General features: G+C 42.5%; 1 protein-coding gene and 1 long non-coding RNA gene across 3 annotated transcripts in view; one reads left to right on the plus strand and one right to left on the minus strand.

Moving 5' to 3' along the window:
• The window catches only part of SPAG16 (sperm associated antigen 16), a 1,224,108-nt gene that overhangs the window by 257,132 nt on the left and 946,708 nt on the right, over positions 1 to 20,268 (minus strand). For both annotated transcript variants that reach the window (XM_019523400.1, XM_019523399.1), the window contains one exon: positions 18,110 to 18,236. In XM_019523400.1, coding sequence (XP_019378945.1) covers positions 18,110 to 18,236 — 127 coding nt within the window. The remainder of the gene's footprint in view (positions 1 to 18,109; positions 18,237 to 20,268) is intronic.
• LOC109301976 overlaps positions 1 to 20,268 on the plus strand; it is a 94,461-nt gene that overhangs the window by 5,731 nt on the left and 68,462 nt on the right. The gene's annotated exons all lie outside the window — the stretch shown is intronic.

The following is a 20,268-nucleotide window of genomic DNA, read 5'->3' on the forward strand; positions in this document are numbered from 1 at the left end:
CACACACACACACACTCTGATTAAAAAGAAATCTTATTTTATAAATCCCCACTTTGCATAACAGTTTATTAATAAAGGCAATATTGATTCCTTTATTTAAATACAATAGAGAAAGGCTTATTCAAAGGACAAAAATTGACTAAGCTGTTGATCTTTACGAGACCTTTTCATGGAAGAAAGGATATGATGACCTTCAAGTATCTTTAGTGTCTGATTGTCTGCGGGAATAAGCTAATCAGGAGATGAAGCTCTTGTATCTAAGCCAGACTTTTGATGAAACTGTGAGGCTTTCAAAATGAAAGAAAGGAATTTTCATTATATAACTGTAAATAGATTTATAGTGAGAATTCACTAATTCTGTCGCTGTGAACTAGAATTAATATGAGTTCTAGAACATGTGGATCTGATAGAGTTACAAGAGTAAAAATCCTGAAGGCAAAATATACCAGATGTTGAACATGTTCATATTTTAAAATATTTTTTAAAATTTATTGGAAAACAGAGTAATTTAATGTTTGACTAGCTGCTGGAGAATCAAAATTTTGACGAGTTATTTCTCATTTGGGACATTTAAACTTCTAATTACTTTCAGTTTGTGGTGGTGAAAAATGTGGACATTTCCCCCGCTCACTCTCAGAACAAACAATTTGTCCATCACCATGTTACTGGCTGATTGCTGCTACAGCTGAGAATCCTATTCCTTTCTGAAGAATAACTTTTAACCAGTCAAATCATAACCTAGCATCTTCAGAAAAACTAACAGGCCAATATATTGCTTTAATTAGGCACCACACTGGCCTCCAGAACTTTGTTTTTATGCTAGTTGTATGCAGGCATCTGAGAAGGGAATATTTAATACTACAGTATCTACTTGACAAAGGCTGTCTCTATTAAATAACTGTCCATCTTCTGGCACTCAGGGGAAGGAAACATTCCTCTCTAACAAAGATGAAGAGAATATCAATAGGGTGAATCTATTCAAAGTGCTAAGAGCTCAAAGTAATTGCCTGCAGTAGTATAGAAGCTCCACCCTCATTAGCTCAAAGAAAAGAAAACAGACACAAACAGAAAATACCTTTCTGTATCTTGGGGAAAAATATAAAGCAGTAAGTTTCCAGTTCCCTTCTAAGATATAAATATTTCATCCATTTTAAATCATGTATATAATGAAAAGGAAGTTATTCATTTTAAGAATCCTTTTTCCCCCCTACATGTTTAAATATTGAGAAATTTGCTCATACTGAAAAATGTTCATGTCACGTTGTAAGTATAGCACAGCACAGATCCTCATCTCTTGATAAAAAAAGGAAATTACTCATTGGAACTTTCTTCCCCTTTGAAAGATGGCAGTCATAAATAGACAGTGGTACGGGTCAATCTTCTAAAAAGCAAGGAGGCAGACCCTAAATAATATGTATAGTCTATAGGGCCCAGTCTGCTAACCTCTCCAGATAAAGATTTTGAGAGAGAGTGAAAAAAGGGGAAAACAATATTTTGGGAGAAATAGTGTCTATCTAAGCTGCTTTGATAAGTGATAGAGAGTAGGGCTGTGTGAAATTTCACTGGGTGTTTCATTTCAAAGCTGTTTTGATGTGTTTTGAGCTTGAAACGCCGAAATCAAAATGAAACAAAAGGCTTCAAAAAAGCCTCAAAACAAAACGAGGGCACTCGAAATGTTCCAAAAGTTTCAAAACATTCTGAGTTTCAAAGCTGGGCCAGTGGGATTTCCCTTCTCTGCACCCCAAAGCAGCCCTTGGCAGTGGGACTAAAGCACTGCACGCCGCCCTGTGGGGGGATCTGGTGCAGTTTAGGGTCAGTTTGGGATTGCACCCCCCCCCACCCAACACACACACACACACACACACACACACACACACACACTCTACATCCACTGTGAGTGGCATGGCAGCTCACCCTGAGATGTCTGCCTGCCCTGCAACCTGACCCCAGGCACAGGGATGGGAGGATCTGTGCAAACCAGCTGGGTAGCAAGTAGCAGGAGTGGTGGGGATCCTCGGTGCCACCTCACCTTCGCCATCCCCATGGAGTGGTCAGACAAGTTCCCAGCTTCCTGCTGGCTCTCATGCATTTAACATGCAATGGAACTTCAGTGCGTCACAGGACGTTCCCCTGCAGGCTGGGGAGTACACACGGCCCCTGACCCAGCCCCAGCCCTTGCCATCAGGGGCCCCTGATTGGCAGGGGCCCCTGGGTCTGGGCCCCATGGGCGTTAATCTGCCCTGACTCTATGTCCCTCTTTTCCCACCAGAACCCTCAAGGAGGGTTTAGATTAATGTGTTGCTTGTAAGACTTTAAGACAAGAGAATCAGAATCAGAATAAGAAAATAGGATGAGATCGTGGGCAACTAGATGATAACTCATATAAGGTGACCCATGTCCTGCAAAAAAAATTGTAAGCAGAAATTTCAGCTTGAACTACATCTGAGACTGTTCACCAGTGGTAGCTTCATGATCAAGCATGCTTGTGGAACATCACAGGTTCTGGAAATTGAAAGGATAAGAAACGAGCCTCAGATTATAGGAGGCCTATGACAAGTTTCTGTTGGTTTGAGAAAGACCATATCTCTTAAGCCAAGAAAATAGGAATAGTGGTATCCATAGGGATATCTCAGCTCAAAAACTGATACCTGTAGAGATAGTAACAGCAAAATATGGGATAGTAGAGGGAGGACCATTTTAATTCTAGTAAAGAGAGGACTGGGTGGAGCAAAGGTGACTGATGAAGAAAGATTCCTGGAGGCAGCTGACATATTGCCAGAGGGTTTGTGAAGGACTTCAGAGGCTAAACTGGAAGCGGGACCAAGAAACCAGTTCCATATATGCTAAAAAATGATCTAACAGAAAATGACCTTAGAAAAAAAAGGTGAACAAGATGCAAGGAGAGGAAGAGTACATTGTAGCCTACAGCTTGCCACTGCAGCATGCATGCTTGTTGTTGTAGTTAAGACAATGTCTAAATTAAAAATTACCTGGGCAGAAAGCAGGAGGGTTTTTTCCTTCCTAACTAGAAAAAGGTGGGACCAAAAATTCTGTGAGATTCTGTCCTGGGATTACCCCAATTGAGAAGACACATGTAGGGATGTCATTAAGATAAAGGTATAGGTTTGGACATTCTTGCTGCAGCATGAAGTATGATCATCAGTGACCTGGAAGATAGGACTGAGTGCACCCTCAGCAAGTTTAAGGATGACACCAAGCTGGGTAGAGTAGTAGATATGCTTGGGGGGTAGGGCTAAGATTCAGAAAGACCTAGACAAATTGGAGGACTGGACCAAAAGAAATCTCATGGGCCAGATCCAAACATGCAGGCACATGTTATTTTTGGCACTGCAAACATCTTTGCGGCACCACAAACCACACATGTTGCACGTTAAATCATGCACTGTGCTGCTAATTTGCAGTGCTGGGGTAAAATTTGTTACCTGAGTTTCCTGGTAGCAAAAAACCCCCAAACAAACAACTCCTCCCTGAAAAAAGGTGACTCAAAGCACACCAAAATGCCATGTGCTAAGACAAACATGGAGACGTGGAAGCAGGCACCCCAGGGCTGCCTGCTCCCCTGGCTCCACATGCTGCTCCCCAGCTGGCTGGGACACAGGGTGCCTCAGCATGGGGGCTTCCTGCTTGCTAGTCCTGCATAGAGGACTGTGCCCCAGCCAGCCCCCCACTGTAGCTCATGGAGCAGACTGCATGAGCAGAGGGGTGCACTGGAACTCAAAGTAGTGGCACAAATTTGTGCCACTACTATTTGTGCTGCTGCAAATGCATGCCCTTGCTCATATGGATGATGCAGCCATGAAATTCAATAAGAACAAGTGCAAATTTCTGTGGCTAGAATGGAACAATCCCTTGCACTGATACAGGCTGGGGACTGACTAGCTAAGCAGCAGCTCTGCAAAAAAGGACCTGAGGGTTACAGTGGACAATAAGCTGAATATAAGCCAAGAGTGCACCCTTGTTGCCAAGGAGGCTAATAGCATACTGGGCTGCATAAGTAGGAGCATTACCAGCAGATCAAGGGAAGTGATTACTCCCTTGTATTTGGCACTGGTGAGAACACACTTAGAGTACTGTTTCCAGTTTTGGGTCCCCGCACTGCAGAAAGGATGTGGGCAAATTGGAGAGAGTCCAGCAGAGGGCAGCAAGAATGGTGAGGGGACTGGGGCACATGTCTTATGAGGAAAGATTGAAGGAACTGGGCTTATTTAGTTTAGAGAAGAGGAGACTGAGAGGGGACTTAATAGTAGCCTTCAACTACCTAAAGGGGGGTCCAAAAGAGGATGGAGATCTTAGTGGTGGCAGATGACAAAACAAGGAGCAATGGTCTCAAGTTGCAGCAATGAAAGTTTAGTTTACATTTTAGGAATAATTTTCTCACTAGGAGGGTAGTAAAGTACTGGAACGGGTTACCCAGAGAGGTGGTGGATGCTCCATGCTTGGCGGCTCTCAAGACAAATGTAAGCTATTACACCTTGGGGAAAAAACCCCCGCAGCATACTTATAGGCTTGGCAGTCCTACGCTTGTTAGCACCACTGCTGAAAGGGACTTGGGGGTCATGACTGATCACAAGATGAACTTGAGCCACCAATGCGATGTTGCAGCTGGAAAAGCAAACCAAACTCTGGCTTGCATCCATAGATGCTTCTTGAGTAAATCTCAGGATGTCATCCTCCTGCTGTACTCGACCTTGGTGAGGCCACAGCTGGATTCCTGCATCCAATTCTGGGCTCCGCAATTCAAGAAGGATGTCGAGAAGCTTGAGAGAGTCCAGAGGAGAGCCACGCATATGATCAGAGGGCAGGAGAATAGGTCTTATGAAGAGAGGCTGAGAGCCATGGGACGACTCAGTCTGGAAAAGCGCTGACTCCGGGGAGGACATGGTGGCTGTTTATAAGTACATAAGGGGTGTACATCAGTCTCTGGGAGAACATCTGTTCATCAGAGCACCCCAAGGAAAAACAAGAACCAACAGTCATAAACTCCTACAAGACTGTTTTAGGCTGGACATAAGAAAAACTTTCTTTATGGTCCAAGCCCCCAAGACCTGGAATAGACTCCCTCCAGAAGTGGTGCAGGCACCTACTCTGGACTCATTCAAGAAACATTTGGATGTTTATCTTACTGGGATCCTTTGACCCTAGCTGACTTCCTGCCCCTGGGGCAGGGGGCTAGACTTGATGATCTTCAAGGTCCCTTCCAGCCCTAATGTCTATGAATCTAAGACCCAGTTAGATAAAACCTTGGCTGGGATGATCTAGTTGGGAGTGGTCCTGCTTTGAGTCAGGGGTCAGACTAGATGACCTCCTCTGGTCCCTTAAACCCTAATTTTCTATGATTCTATGATTTTATGGTGATACAAGACTTGATGAGGACTCTGAGGAGCCTAGGATTACAGGATGAAAAACCGAAAAGGTTTGTTCTTCAAAATAAAATAGAGCTCAAAAGGCTGTGGGTAGACCACTAGGCAAGTTCAGAATGTCTATATCAGTTATTCCCAAACCTTGGTTCATGGTCAAAGGAAGCCAACAACTTAACACTGATGTTGATAGGGAGATCAAGATACGATGCTGCCTGTGGCACATTTTTTCTCAGTATTGTTGCAAAAAGGCTAGTGAAGGTTAGGGACAAGTGGTCTAGATTAATGATGGTGAAGATGCACAGAATAAAGGATTCTGACTTGTGGAAACACAAGGAAGTTATAAACGTACCTGGATCTCATTCACATTCCTGAATAGCAGCGGATTCTTGTAAGGCAAAGTCACCCTCTACTTATTCCTCATCCCACTGTGAGAAGAGGTACCTGGAAGGAGCACACCGAGGGAATAATGAGGAGTACACAGATGATAAGATTGCCAAGATTATGATTTTCAAAAGAACTTGAGAGAAGCCTGTTTAAGAAGTAAAGGCACAGGATGCAGAGTGAGAGGACCGATTTCCTGGATCGTGCTTAGTAGTAGAGACAGCGCATAGAACACATTTTGGTGGCCTTACTAGAAATGGCATCGGTTGGAAGCTGGGTGCTGGTGTGGTTAGCACAAAATGGAGAAGATCAAAACCTTTAAGGGCTGGTGGTCTAGTGCAGGGGCTAGTCCAGAAAAACCTCTGAGGCAGACCTCCTGTCTCTGACTACAATGCTCACTTCTTCAATCCCTCCACAGATTATTTTCTGGTTTAGTTTCTTTCCTTGTCCCTTTCTTTTACAGGATAAAAAGGAAAGCAAAAAGTAAAATTATGGAGACAAGGTAGAGAAAAATGATACTTAAGATCAAATTATTTCAGCCAGAAGGCAAAAGAACTAGAAAGGATATATGATCTCTATATGTGACTTGATCACTGCCTTTCTTCCTGGTAGGTGGAGCTGTAACACTGCATGTCCCTGAGTGTGTTTGTGGGTAGGGCAGAAAAACAGGCATGAACAACAACCAGTAGCAGGGTTTGTTTGTCTGCTTTTAACACCAAACTCAAATAAATGCCAGTGCAATTCTAAAGGATGAGTCACATATAAAAAGCTCTATTTGCATATCCTCCTTACTCTAAATCAGGCTGAAACTCAGGCATTGAACTATGAGGGAAAAGGCACCCTGAAGAATAAATTGGTGTTATTATGTAATCTTCCTTTTGGATTAAAGGATGCAAAGCAATAAGGTGCTTGAATGAAAAAAAAATCTTTCCATACAGAAATAAAAGTCACAGGGGAAAAACACATTAGATTCAGAATATCACTGTTCTACCTGGACAAAATAAGCAGCTGTTAAAAAAGCTACTGCTGTAATCTCTGCACTAAGGAACATTCTTTCTCTTTTTTTCCCTAGCAGTACTTGAAAGCAAAAAGAAACTACATAAAAAGCAAGGTAAAAAACCAGGGAAAATGGGGAGTAAAATGTCCCAGATTCTACCTTGCACCTGGCCTCTAGATTGCTGCAAGTTTATGCCAGCTGGCTGTAGTCTTCACCTGACAACTGGTGGAGTGCAGGTGCATTCACATCCCTCCCCCCACCCCTGGAAAACAAGCAAAACCCCCCAAAATAAGCAATAAATGCAGGTGCTTACTATGCAGACTTCATACCAAGAGCTATCCCCTACTAAGTAAATTCCTTATATGACCATTTAGATTTCAGCTATTTTGTGCTGTCTGAAAGATGCACATTGACCCAAATAAGGGGAAAGAAAACAAATGTTACTGTCTTTAATGCCCTTGGCATTTAACCCTGGAAAGGAATCCAGAATGTAATTTCCAAGTGCAACCAAAAGTGAAAGGGATGCTGGGTAGGCTTCCCACTGCTGGACTGGACCATCAGATGAATCTCACTACAATTAGTTGCTTATGTTTGAAAGAAAAACATAAAGAATTAGCCAGATCTAAACAGACAGTGTATTAAATGCTAAAGCCACAAATAGCCCCAGCTACCAAATTGTATAGGTGCTTCCTTGGGTGCAGACACACATAACCATTGAACCATTCCAAAATGTCATTGTTTGGGAACCAGTTCACAAATGTTGCAGGACAGGGTGAGGACATATGTAACAAACAAACTGTCGCCAAAAGTCACTAATTAGGAATGACTTAACAGTCATGTGAGCTGCTGTATCTCTAACACCAAGCAGGGATAGTGAACCTCCAGCTCACTTTGCCTCACATTGGGCGAGTTGGTTCGGAGAGGGGAGTGCTTGCAATCATGCTTTGGTGGCTCTGGGAGAGTGGGGGAGGAGAGACCAGTGCCTGGGGGTGTTTTCATATTTCTGCTTTTCCTCTTCTCCTAAATATGATAAATGCTTGGGTACTATATTTTGTTTCAAACATCACCCCAGGCCCTGGGGTGGGGGACATAATTAGGAGCTGCCATTGAGTAGGAAGTAAGGGCAAGATTTTTAGAAAAAAACTTTTTTTTATTTAATAAGCAGTATAATGGTGTTCATTGATAGAAACTGCCAACAAAAGGAAGGGAAGGTGGTTGTGTACCAGAACAATCAATGCCAGGCATTCTGGTTGTGTACCAGAACAATCAATGCCAGGACTGAGGCGAGTGCGGGAGTGGGGAGGTCAGGAGCAATGCAGCGTAGGATGCCTGGAGGACTTACTAGACCTATTGCTTGATGGAAATAAGATCTACCAGGGGCTTGTGGAAGTTTCTGGGATATTTTCAAAATGATTTCACTCCAAATAATCTCAAATCAGAAAATTTCCAAGATGTCAATAGGATTGGAGTGATGCTGTAGCTGTGATGGTCGGAGAGACCACGTTTATATTTTGGTGGTAACTTTTAGTGAACCAACTGTATAATTGGGAGAGATGTTAGCAGAGCCAGCCTTAGGAAAAATGGTTCCCTGGGTGAACTTGTATTTTGGTGCTCCCCCCAGCACCCACCTCCCCAAAGTCAGCAGTACTGCTGTAGGAAGAGGCAGGTGGTCAAGGGCACAGAGCACAGTTCAGTGGGGAGGCAGAGCCACCCACACTGCCTGGCCAGGCTCCTCCTAAGTACTGTGAGCAGTGGCTGGAGGCACCAGGGGGATAGGAGTAGGCTGGGCAGTGTGAGTGGCTCTGCCTCCTTGCTGGACTGTGCCCCACACCTCTACCCACCTGCCACTGCCTGCAGCAGTGCTGCTGCCCACTGCTGTGTGTGGGGCACACCCCCCCGACCACAGCAACCTGGATGGTCGCCCACGTCGCCCACCTCTAAGGCTGGCTCTGGATGTTAGATAAGTTTTCATAAAATCTTGTATCTATTGAAGCATTTGACATAGGCTGTCACCTATGAAAGTTTACACCTCTGAACAATTTAGTCTCTTAAGTCTGCCCTGCCTTCAATTATCAAATAAAGACTATTCTTCATTATAAACTATTTTGGCCAAACATTTTTACTAGCTCTTGGCAAAAGCCGTTACTTTCTCCTTACTCCATGTTATCACCAATGTTTAAGACAGAATTAGTAGAAAACTACTAATTTATCCACCTTGCACTGGCTCCTCTACTCTGTCAAATGAGTGGGGTAGAATGGCACCATGGCTCTACCTGTTCCTCACTGGGCACATTTACACATGCATTTAAGTGCAACTAAATTTAAGGCACATTAAGCTAATGTGCATTAAGCAATTTTTGGCAGGTGTCTACACATGCAGAGACGTGGCACTAAAGTTAGTGCACTTGGCATTAAAGTTAGTACCAAGTCCCTGCAACTCTGCTATGTAGGCCTGTGCAAAGTGGCTAGTATTTGCTTCAGATTCGGATTTGGCTGATTCAGGGGACAGTGATTTGATTCGCTGATTTGAATCACTGTCCCGAATCAATTCAGCCGAATCTGATTCAGAGATTCGGCCACTGTCGAATCAGCCAAATCTCTGAATCAAACGGGCCCCATCCCCTGCCTTCTCTGCCAGCCCTGTCGATGGCTGCCCTGCTTAGCTCCAGTGCCCCAGCTCTTCAAAACAAAAAAAGCCCCACACTCACCATCTCCTACAAGGTGGGGAATGACCCCTGCTGTACCCCACTGCTCCACACTGCATGGGGGGCTCTGCATTAGCCCCCAGCCCCTGCCCACTCTCCCAGCCCCAGCGTCCCTGCTCTTAAAAAAAAAAAAAGGCTCACACTCACTGGCTCATGCCAGGCGGGGAGGGCGATCCCCACTGCCCCCTACTGCCCCACGCTGCATGGGAGGCTCTGCCATGAACCTCCACCCACTCTTCCATCCAACCCCCCCATGGCTACCCTACCCAGCACAGAATCCAAGATCTTTAAAAAAAAAATAAAAAAGCCCCTGCACTCACTGTATGCTGCTAGGCGGTGGGGGAGAGGTGAATCCCTGCTGCCTATCACTGCCCTGTACTGTGTGTGGGGCTCTGCTATGAGCCCCCAGGGGCCCCGACGTCCACTGCAGCAGCTAGTGAGTATGGGGTTGTTGTTTTTTTAAAGAACCTGGATCTGGGGCCAGGCAGGGCAGCTATCGAGAGGGCTGGGAGAGCAGGAAGGGGATGGGGGCAGAGCCCCCCATGCAGCACAGGGCAGTTGGGATTGCTCCCTCACTTGGCAGCAGCTGGTGAGTGCAGGGCTTATTTAATTTTTTTTTTTAATTTTAAAGCACCAGGACACTCAGGCCAGGCAGGGCAGCCATGGGGGTGGGGGCTGAGGGAGCAGGAAGGGGATGGAGCCTGGCAGAGGGGTCCCACCATGGTCCCCTCCCCCCTCCTCCAGCCCCCCCGCCCACTCCCCTACTTACCAGAAGTCCCCTGCTGTGGCAAGTGGGGACTGCCTGAATCTTTGAAGCTCTCTGAATCTTTTCCAAATTGATTCAGAGAGCTTCAAATTGATTCGGACCTTTTTATTGGTCTCCTGATTCAATTTAGATTTGGAGATTCAGCACCGAATCAGGCAGAATCCTGCCAGCCTCCTCTTAATCAAATCAGCACCCAAAGCTTTGCACAGCCCTACTGCCATGTGTTGCTAGTGGTTGGGCATACCCGACACTAAAGTTAGTGCCATGTTGCATCTACATGTGCATTAATGTGCTTTAACTAATTGTACCTGATTAGCCAAATTTCACCATTTTTAATGTGCATTAAAGTCACACATATGTAGACATGCACCCGTAACGTGCATTACATTAGATTAATGTGAATTAATACGTCTCATGTAGATGTGCCCACTCGTACCTTCCATCCTTTCCCATTGAAGAAATAAGCAGCTAAAGTAGCCCAAGGCCTGAGTAGCCTGAGAATGGGGATGTGAGGTGAACTTTTATTCGTTTTGGTGGCAATACTAGTGTAGCTCTCAGGCCGCCCCTATGTGTTACATGTATTACACAATTGCTTGGTTAATTGTGCAATTAATTTACACAGGCTATATGTGCAAATTAACTATGGTGCTTTAAAAAGGTCTGATCAGCCATCAAATTATTGCTGGAAAATGTGCAATACCTTTACAGCTGGTTTCTATCCAGCTTTAATTTGCACATAAAGCTTGTGCCCCCACATCTGGGAGACCACAGCTACTATGGTCCCTGAGGGTGTGTGGTGTCAGCTGAGTGGGCTCCCAGGTGTCTGAACTTGCTTCTTACTGGTACAGGGGCCACCCAGGATCAGGCTCCCTCTGCACTGGGAATAAGGCATGGTGGGTTCTGATTTGCAATCCCACAAACATGCCTCCTGCCATGCATGTGTGGCAGAGCAGGAGGCATGACTGCATGGATTGCACATTAGGCTATCCCATTTATGTCTTTGAAGGCCCTTGACTAGGAAAGAGTGAGAAACATTCAGGTAATTTTAAAATGCACACTTTAGATCTGAAGACTATATTTCTATTTCAAATAGTAAGTGCTAGAAAGACATAATCTACTTGTTTGATTTTCAAAGAATAAATACTCTTTTAAAAAATGCATACATTGTTCTGTGGAAAGTCTGTTCAACATGCTTTTATTTTCTGTTTAAAATCAAACTCTGACTTCCAATAAAGCACTTTCCCATTTATGAACTCAACCTTACAGATTTCAGAAGATGACTCTCTTCAATTTTTGTTTGACACCTTTTTCTTTAATTAAAAATTACTACAAGCAAACTCCTATGTTTTTTCACTTGAGATTGTGTAGAATATGAGGACAAGAAGCATGGAATTAGAATGCTATTTACTTTCAATTTGCTAATAAATTATTATAAATGGTTCAGTGATTCCCTGCAGTTAAGGTTTTCTACAGCTTTTCATTATAAGAATGAACCTATTTTAAATTGTATAGTTTTTCCAAATTTAAATGGTACGGACTGAAATTTTCCATGATGAGTGCCTGCCTAGGGCTGAAGTTTTTCTGGAGAGTCTCAGCCATTTCTCAAAATGAAACTAGGGTTTTGCCCAATTTATATTAAATTATTGCAACCATTTTGCTGAGAAATTTTATCACCTCTGGCCTTTGAGACATTGACTTGAAATTTGACATATTCAGGATGTGCCTTTGCCATTTTACTGAAAAAATCACCCACATTTCACCAGATTATAAACTTGTGAAAAATCCTAAACCACACAGGCTCTCCACTAGCTAGTTAAAGACTCTGGTTTCCAGGCAATGGGAAGAATGAGATGAAAATTGCCTGACTCAAATGCACAACATGGTAAATGGGTAGAATGCAAAATGCACATCACATCAAAGGGAAAAGAGCAAGGAAAACAAAGACAAAGAATAGAAGCAGAAGATGGGGACAGATGGAGGATATTGAAATTGTGAGTGGTGGTTTGCTCTTTTTAAACTGATATAAAATGCTAAGCCAAAAGAATCCAGTCTCAAATTGAACACTCAGTATCAGTTCACATTTTTTACAATTTTGGATTTAATCTCAGGCCCTCAGTTCCTCATGTATAAAATGAGAATAATAAGTAACTGAAATCATCTCCTTAGTGCCTGTAAAGATCTATGGAGCTACAATGTGGCATCATGGAAAAGCCCCTCAGGAATGAATCTGCATTCAATAAAGGGTTTTGATGGTGTGCAGTAAATAATGCATAAGGATGTACACTGAATGCTGAAAATAAAAGAAAATACTGAATAGCAACCAATGCAGTGAATCCATCCAGGGAACTAAATGTGCCAAGGAGTCCTGTTGAAAAAAAATCACATGACCATATAATTGAGGAATGCGTCATTATACATATGCACAAGGGAACAAAGTTAAGGTTGCAAGAGCATGGTAGTCTGCAATCACTCCAGGCCCAATATGCTGGAAACACAAGGGACTATTTATTCAGTGACTGGTTCTAGTCCTCTGTACAGAACATAAAAGGTCTCCTGCAACACCTCCTCTTGGAAATCCTGGGTGCATCTACACATGAAATTAATGTGAATGAAAAAGCTCTGGCACATATAGTGCCAGAGCTTACTGCTTTTGGGTACCACTTTTTCACATGCACCTGGGACCACAGCATGTTGAGCTGGGTCAGAGCAGCCCTGGCTGGCAGGAGGCCAAGGAGGTCATCCTGCCAGCCCAATGCTCCATGTGCTATGGAGGGGCTAGCTGGGGCAGGCAGGCAGCCCCTCACTGAAGCACCCTCTTGCCCCAGCCAGCCCCATCAGCATCTACACATGCATTGCTGTGCACTAAAGAATGCCACCTCAGGATAGTACTTGTATTTATAGGTACTAACATGTGGCAGTGTTCATTAGTTTCCTGCAGTCTAATAGGGCCAAATGTGTAGACATTGAGACTTTACTGTGGAGCAAATTAGGCAGCTCTGCAGTAAATGTCTTGTGTAGATGTGTCCCCTATGCCTAAAACTAAGCCACTTATATATTCCAGGACCCTGAGACAACCTTAATTCTGGCATTTCCCAATGTCTGACTGCTTGCCTTTGCAACCTTAACATTATTGTAACATAGTAATTCTCTTCTACATTTAATTTATATATTGCTGAGCTTTCTAAGCAAGCCCTTGGAATAATAACGCAGCCTGTATACCTCTTTAACAATTGGAACACAATTTTCTCTCTCTACCCAAACTGTGAGTAAACTAAAAATATATATATATCTCAGAGTATCTACAGGGTTCCAAAAATACCCTACATTTTGCCTGGTACTCTACAGGTTTTCACATCTCAATCATATCTCTAATGCTGTGTCCTTTTATCACACATGATGATAATGTATGTCCTTTACTGTAAAAATAGAACATTCCATAGCTTCTAGAATTCTCACTCTTTGCACGGCAGCTATGCTGTTCATCATCATTTCAGGTGCATTTGCTGGAAGGCCACTGTAAAACACCTCAGTGTAACATATGCTGCAAGGAAATTAGAATCCTGCCAAATGAGGGAGTGGATTCAACACATCTATGCATGTGAATGTTACCTGTAAGATACAATAACATATGCCCTGGAGGAGAGATATAAATATCTGTTTATTAAGAGCCAGTTCCAGTGATAGTCATATCAATCTTAAATCTCAATACTGTACAAACCTATCCGCAACTTTAAACCAGTGAGACAATGGGATTACTCAGTAGTGTACAAAAGTGAGCAAAAGTGTATTGACAGATTCACGGAAGTTCACAGAAGTTTAGGGGTGGAAGGGACCTTGTGAAATCTTTGGGTCCAGCCCACCTGCTCTTTATATGGCAGACTTTAAGTTTGATCCTCATGATCAAGACCCTGAATGGGCTTTGCCTCAGCTATTTCAAGTGCTATCTTTCTATGAGCACAAATAAGCTTTGTAGTAGTTCTCACTGAAAAAAAGACACAAACAACTTGAACCTGAACAGGGTTATAATTTGACAAGGAATATGGGGGGTAGGGGTTGGGGGTTTTTTTGTACAGGTGTTACAAGTTCAAAAGAACCATAGTTAAGAAAATTATTTCAGCAGCAGAGAAGCTCAAGGAGAGGGAACATATATTACAAATATAATGTGACTTGTGCCTCCTGGGTCTGGGGGGGCACTCGGGGTTCCCCCATGGCTGATCGCCAAGCTGGGGAAGCATGGGAGGGGGAAGGCCCAGCACACTCCCCGGCAGACCCAGAAGTGGATTGGAAATACTTCCGGTGCACTTCTAGGTTCACCGCTGAGCACCTGGGGGGGGCCCCTCTACACTCTGGTGGGATGCCCCAGCATCACAACGTTCATGAGAAACGCTGGTACCTCGAGGTATGTAGAACATTTTTTAAAGCTGTATCTATGTCTGAATCGCTGATTCTCTGAATCAGCATCGAATCTTCAGATCCAGATTTGAATTAATTGAATCAGGGACAGTGATCCAAATCAACGAATCGAATCACTGTCCCTGCTTCAAGCTGAACCTGAATCTGAATCGAATAGGGCCCGCTTTGCACACCCCTAATCTTCAGTTTCTAAAAAGAAGCACGTCACAGCTGAAAATAACCATTTCTACCAAAAGTAACATTCAGATGACTAGAACTAGGTAAAAACATGAAAAACAATGTCATCTGGTGACATCCAATAATATTACAAAATACCTTTAGTTTTTCTGGTGGTGGCCCAGTGTTGAACAACAACTTCCACTTTGTGCAATATTGAAAAAGAATTTTGCCACCTTTGGAACAAAATGTGTGTTCAGTTCACATTAGATTCCCTATTGCAACTACATTAAAACAGTGTGAAAAGAAAAACCAAATATCTTTCATTACACATAATCAATAACGGCTGTGTGAATAACTACTTTTTCAGTTCAGTGGCTGAACTAAATGAATGAAATAAAAAAAGATTTGATTTGGATTGAACTGAAATAAACTTTTTCATTTTTTTCTGCAAACAAGAAATTAAAAAAAAAAAGTTTTGGGATAAATAGAGAGTTTGGATCAACCTGAAACACAATGTTTCAAATCTATTGTGGGCATTAGTAATCAAACTGAAGCTATAAAAATGAATAGCTAGACTTAGGCATTGTTTACAAATCCAAGGAGGAGAAGAGAGTGCTCAGGAAACTCACCCCTTTATGCTGATGGCCTAGGGCTAAATACTTCCTCTATTTGAGGACTTGAATCCATGCCACCCAGGAAAGTGACTCAGTCACCATGTTCTCAAGGATTCTGGGGTGGAAAGTTATTAGATCTCTCTTGTTGATTCCATTCTACTTTTTATAAAATACTTAAATACTCACTATGCAAGAAAAAGATTGAAAATAATTCTGTAGACTGATGGTTAGAGTGTTCATCTAGGACACTTTGGTCAGATCTGTCCCATAGAGCTGTGTCATCCAACCCACTGGGCTCCCCACAGGTATGAACATTTGATGGCAGGGAACAATAACCATTCCCCTGCTGACAAATTTCCAGGCCTGGGGGAGCCCAGTGGGCCACACAGCGTAGTCCTCCATGCTAAAGCAGGTTCATGTGTCTGCAATGGCACAGGGCCCAGTCCAGGCATGTAGGCCCAAGGGCTGTTTTTAGCTTGAGTGGCCTAACCATGAGGCTACTAGATAAAAGTGGGTAGCCCTACCTCCCCATCTAGGTGAGTTTACCACATGGTTTGGGGGTGATCTAAATAACTTTTTGCTGCAAATAAATTATCCACCACATTTTTTCCACTGCAAATCATACTGCAAAAGAATATAGTATGAAAGGCTACAAAAGTCTAGTCTCCTAATACTGTTGACAACCACACTATATAAAACTTCTTAAAACAAGTTTGTCTTCGCTCTGCTATTGGAAAGCTCTTTCACAATTTTACTTCTCTGGTGGTTAGAAACCTTCTTGTAATTTTCATTCTTAATATATTCATGGCTAATTTATACCCATACACCGTTTCACTTTTATACAACTTGTATGCTTATACTGGAACTGAGAAGGGTTACTGCAGAGCAAACAGGCATACCTAAACTAGCTTTAATTTAGCTACCTCAGATACCAACAGCAATGAAGGCTCTACTGTGCCTAGGATAATAGGGCCCGTATGCCTAATTAAGACATCTAGGCTCCATCACCATACAAAATAATAGATACTGCAATATTCTCTTTTAGCTAGATAGTTTCACTTATGATTGTACTCTCTTACATTATGCCTGGTAGTGGTCATTCATCCCAACTTGACATCTCTGCTGTGGGTACTCCTGCAGAGAAAGTTTGGATTTTATCCAAATGATGGGAAATTTTGCCCATTTAGATTATCTGAAGCTGATAAGCTTTCTACTGGAAAGTTCCCATCTGGCTAAAAATACTGCTACTGCATTTTTTCAGGGATGTGACTTCTTTGCAAATGACCCTACACAACATTCCAGAAATAAAATTGTAAAACTTCTTCAAATCTATATCATGTATAATGTGAGCTATTGTTCTAAACATGTTATTCTTATATAGAACAGAGTTTAAATTGAACTTAGGGAACTAGTGGAAAATAAATAATGTCAACACTTTCTGGAAAGAAGAATGCATTCTTTAGTGGTAAATATAGAGAGATCTGTGAAGTCCCTTATAAAAATGCTACAATATTTGATGGTAAAGGTGTCTAGTAACAAAGATTCTCTATAATAATACTATGTATTCCATAACATGATGTGCATTATGAAAATATACCATATTGCTAATAGTAACATGTTTTTTCTCTCCTCTCATACTTTATTTCTAAACCTATGCACATGATTTTTGCCAATTGACTTCTGTGTTATAAAAAGATGTGCTTAATGTTAAGCATGCATTTAAATCCTGTTTTGAATAAGATTGTTTTCCTGAATTGGGACCTAAGTTTGTGGTTTGATATGACTGTTTTTCTGCCCCGTAAAGTGAAGATTAATGTCTTTCCTAATACAAAACTTTCTGTAATACAATTTATACAATATCTGTATAAAATGAAATTGAAAATAAAAAGATTTCTACCACAATGCTGGTGACAAATTGTAATGTATGGCTGACAATGCAAAAATTGTTGAGCTATACAAGTATTTCCATTCTGTGTGTATAGAAGACAATTTATTTCAGTAAAATGAGGCTGTGCAATGACAACAATAGGATATAGCATGGGTGTAAATATGTAAGAAAGCAGTAGAGAAGGAGAATAAATATAAATAAAGCATACATGAGCACCTCTTTTTCCTCATACAGTGAAACTTTCTGTCCTTTGTGTAATTTCCCCCACCAACCCTGCATCATATATTTTAATTGCATGTAAATTACTAGTAGTACACGTTGCCAACTTAAAAAAAATGAAAGGACTGGATTATCAACTGTTATAAGAAGACACAGTTTCTTAGAAATCACTAGAGCAGTGGTTCTCAACCATTTTAGATTAAAGACACCCCTCATTTGACGCAAGTCAGAAAATGTCAGATGTTTGCTTTCACTTGCTTTTTGATGTGAAATTATGGAAATACAATAATGCAATTCTTCTGTTTTAAAGAACTCAGAAAGGCCAAAACTGGTTAGAATGTTTTTGACACTATATATTCCTATTTGAAATTCCTGAGTTTGTCTTCTGAATCATGTGTAGGTGTTTGCACATCTAAAAGTGCTAATATTTCATTGCACCCTGGTTTAAAATCTTAGCACTAGAACTGTTGTGGTTCACATAATCTGTGGATCTGACCTCAAAATCTTAGACTCTGTTTAAAAGATTTTTCACAACCAATCTCTTCCTTTAAAAGGTCAAAGTAGACAATTTAAGAAAATAACTTACCAGATGGGTCAAAGGCCACCTGGTTGCCAGGATGGGGTCCTGCATCTATAGATACCATTGGTGATACCTTCCGAACATCCCACAGCTTCATCACACCATAGGAGTCACAGGAAACAATAGTGTCACCCTGCCAAGTATTGAAAAATAAATTACTTTTAAAAAGCTTATGAAAGGAAGAGAATGCAGAGATGTTAAGTTGTTATTTTATGAATACCAAAAAGCAACAATTTGATTAAAGTGGCAACTGACCAGGTCAGAATGGGGAAATTATTGTGGTTTGGTTTATTAGAATTTCCTGTGTAACTCTATTGCTTTAACTTATTTTGGGGTAGTGCCATAGTGTGCTCCTATGGTGCTCATATCCAGTGGTGACTGTGTGGGGGAGGCAACAGAGCAACTTCCAGATAAAAAACTTCCCCATCCAAACTTGTAGTTGAAAATCTTGTTCTGCCATAGTCCAAAGTTACCAGATCCAAGGACTATAGACCCTTAAAAGGCTAGGGAGTTGACAGCATGCTTGGAGAAAAAGGCAACCTCAGAGAGACAGAGACTGTGAAGACTCTATGAAGAATTAATCCCACACCAAGATCCCTTGTAGAAGATGGTAAATGCCTGATAAAGCAGACGTGTTTTGTCCATTTTGTTGTTCTTAACATTTTTTTTCCTGGAATGTTTCTGTTCTAAAGAAATAGTTAAAGATGTTGCGTGGTCACTTATAAACACTATGATTGCCAGATCTAACTTGCTCAGGAAACAAATTCTGGAAACATGGGTAAGATACAGGCTACTAAAGCATGTAAAAGGGAACAATGTTATGTTAAATATATTTAAGGTTTATGCATTTAAAGTTCTGTCAAAACTCAGAGAGAACAATTGGTCCAAAAGTTACCCTATGTACCTCAGCTAGGAAAATGTAATTTTGGTGTGGGGTGGCTCAGGATCACAAGAGGCACTGATATAACAGCAATTGAGGACATACGTTATGTTTGCACTTCATACTAGTGTGAATGAAGGGCAGACACACAACATAAACCTCTACAGTGGTATAAGAGCCTTGAACCCAGGATAAAGTTGGAAAACTCTGTAGTGAAAATATAGTGGTATAAGTCAGGGGTTCTCAATCCTTGGGCCATGGCCCAGTGCTGGGCCACAGCAGGTCGGCTGCCGGTCAGCTGCTGGACCGGAAGTGGCCACAAACCGGCAAACGGCGGCCCCACAGAGCTGGGCAGAGAGGCCAAAGCTCCTTTTGCAGGGCCTGCGGCAGCACAGGGTTTGACCCACCCTGCCACCCAGAAGGTGGAGGTATCCTTACCTGCCTTTGGGATGGAAATTCCAGCCACAGTCAGCTGTGAATGCTGGGGCACAGCTTGCTGGGCCGTGGTCACTTCTGAGCCATGGTTTGCCAGGCCACAGGATAAAAACTTTGGGAACCCATTGTATAGGTTACACAGTGGTGAGCATCACATGTTCACTTCTGTCTTATAGATTCATAGATGTTAGGGTCAGAAGGGACCTCAGTAGGTCATTGATTCCAAACCTCTGCCCTGGGCAGGAAACAGCACTGGGGTCAGTCAACCCTAGCTAGGTGCTTGTCCAGTCTCCTCTTGAAGACCCCCAAGGTAGGGAAGAGCACCGCTTCCCTTGGAAGCCCATTCCAGATTCTGGTAACCCTTACTGTAAAGAAGTTCTTTCTAATGTCCAACCTAAATCTGCTCTCTGTCAATTTGTGGCCACTGTTCCTAGTTACTCCAGGGGCTGCCCTAGTAAATAGAGCATCTCCTATTCCCTGCTGCCCTCCCCTGATGAATTTATAGGCAGCCACAAGGTCACCTCTCGGCCTTCTCTTGTGAAGGCTAAAGAGATCTAGGTCCCTCAGTCTCTCCTCATAGGGCCTTGCCTGCAGGCCTATGACCATACGAGTGGCCCTCCTCTGAACCCTCTCAAGATTCTCCACATCCCTCTTGAAGTGTGGCACCCAAAACTGGATGCAGTACTCCAACTGCAGCCTGACCAGTGCCACATAGAGAGGAAGCATCACCTCCCTGGACCTGTTTGTCATGCATCTGCTAATTCATGATAAAGTGTGGTTATCCTTGTATCAGGGGAGGGGAGTTCAAGACGAGTGATTGCTCCTCAAGGGAGCAACCCTGGATGCGCAA

The sequence above is a fragment of the Gavialis gangeticus genome, unplaced genomic scaffold (genome assembly GCF_001723915.1).
Source record: "Gavialis gangeticus isolate Ggan-Ray unplaced genomic scaffold, GavGan_comp1, whole genome shotgun sequence".
NCBI classification, from domain to species: Eukaryota; Metazoa; Chordata; order Crocodylia; family Gavialidae; genus Gavialis; species Gavialis gangeticus.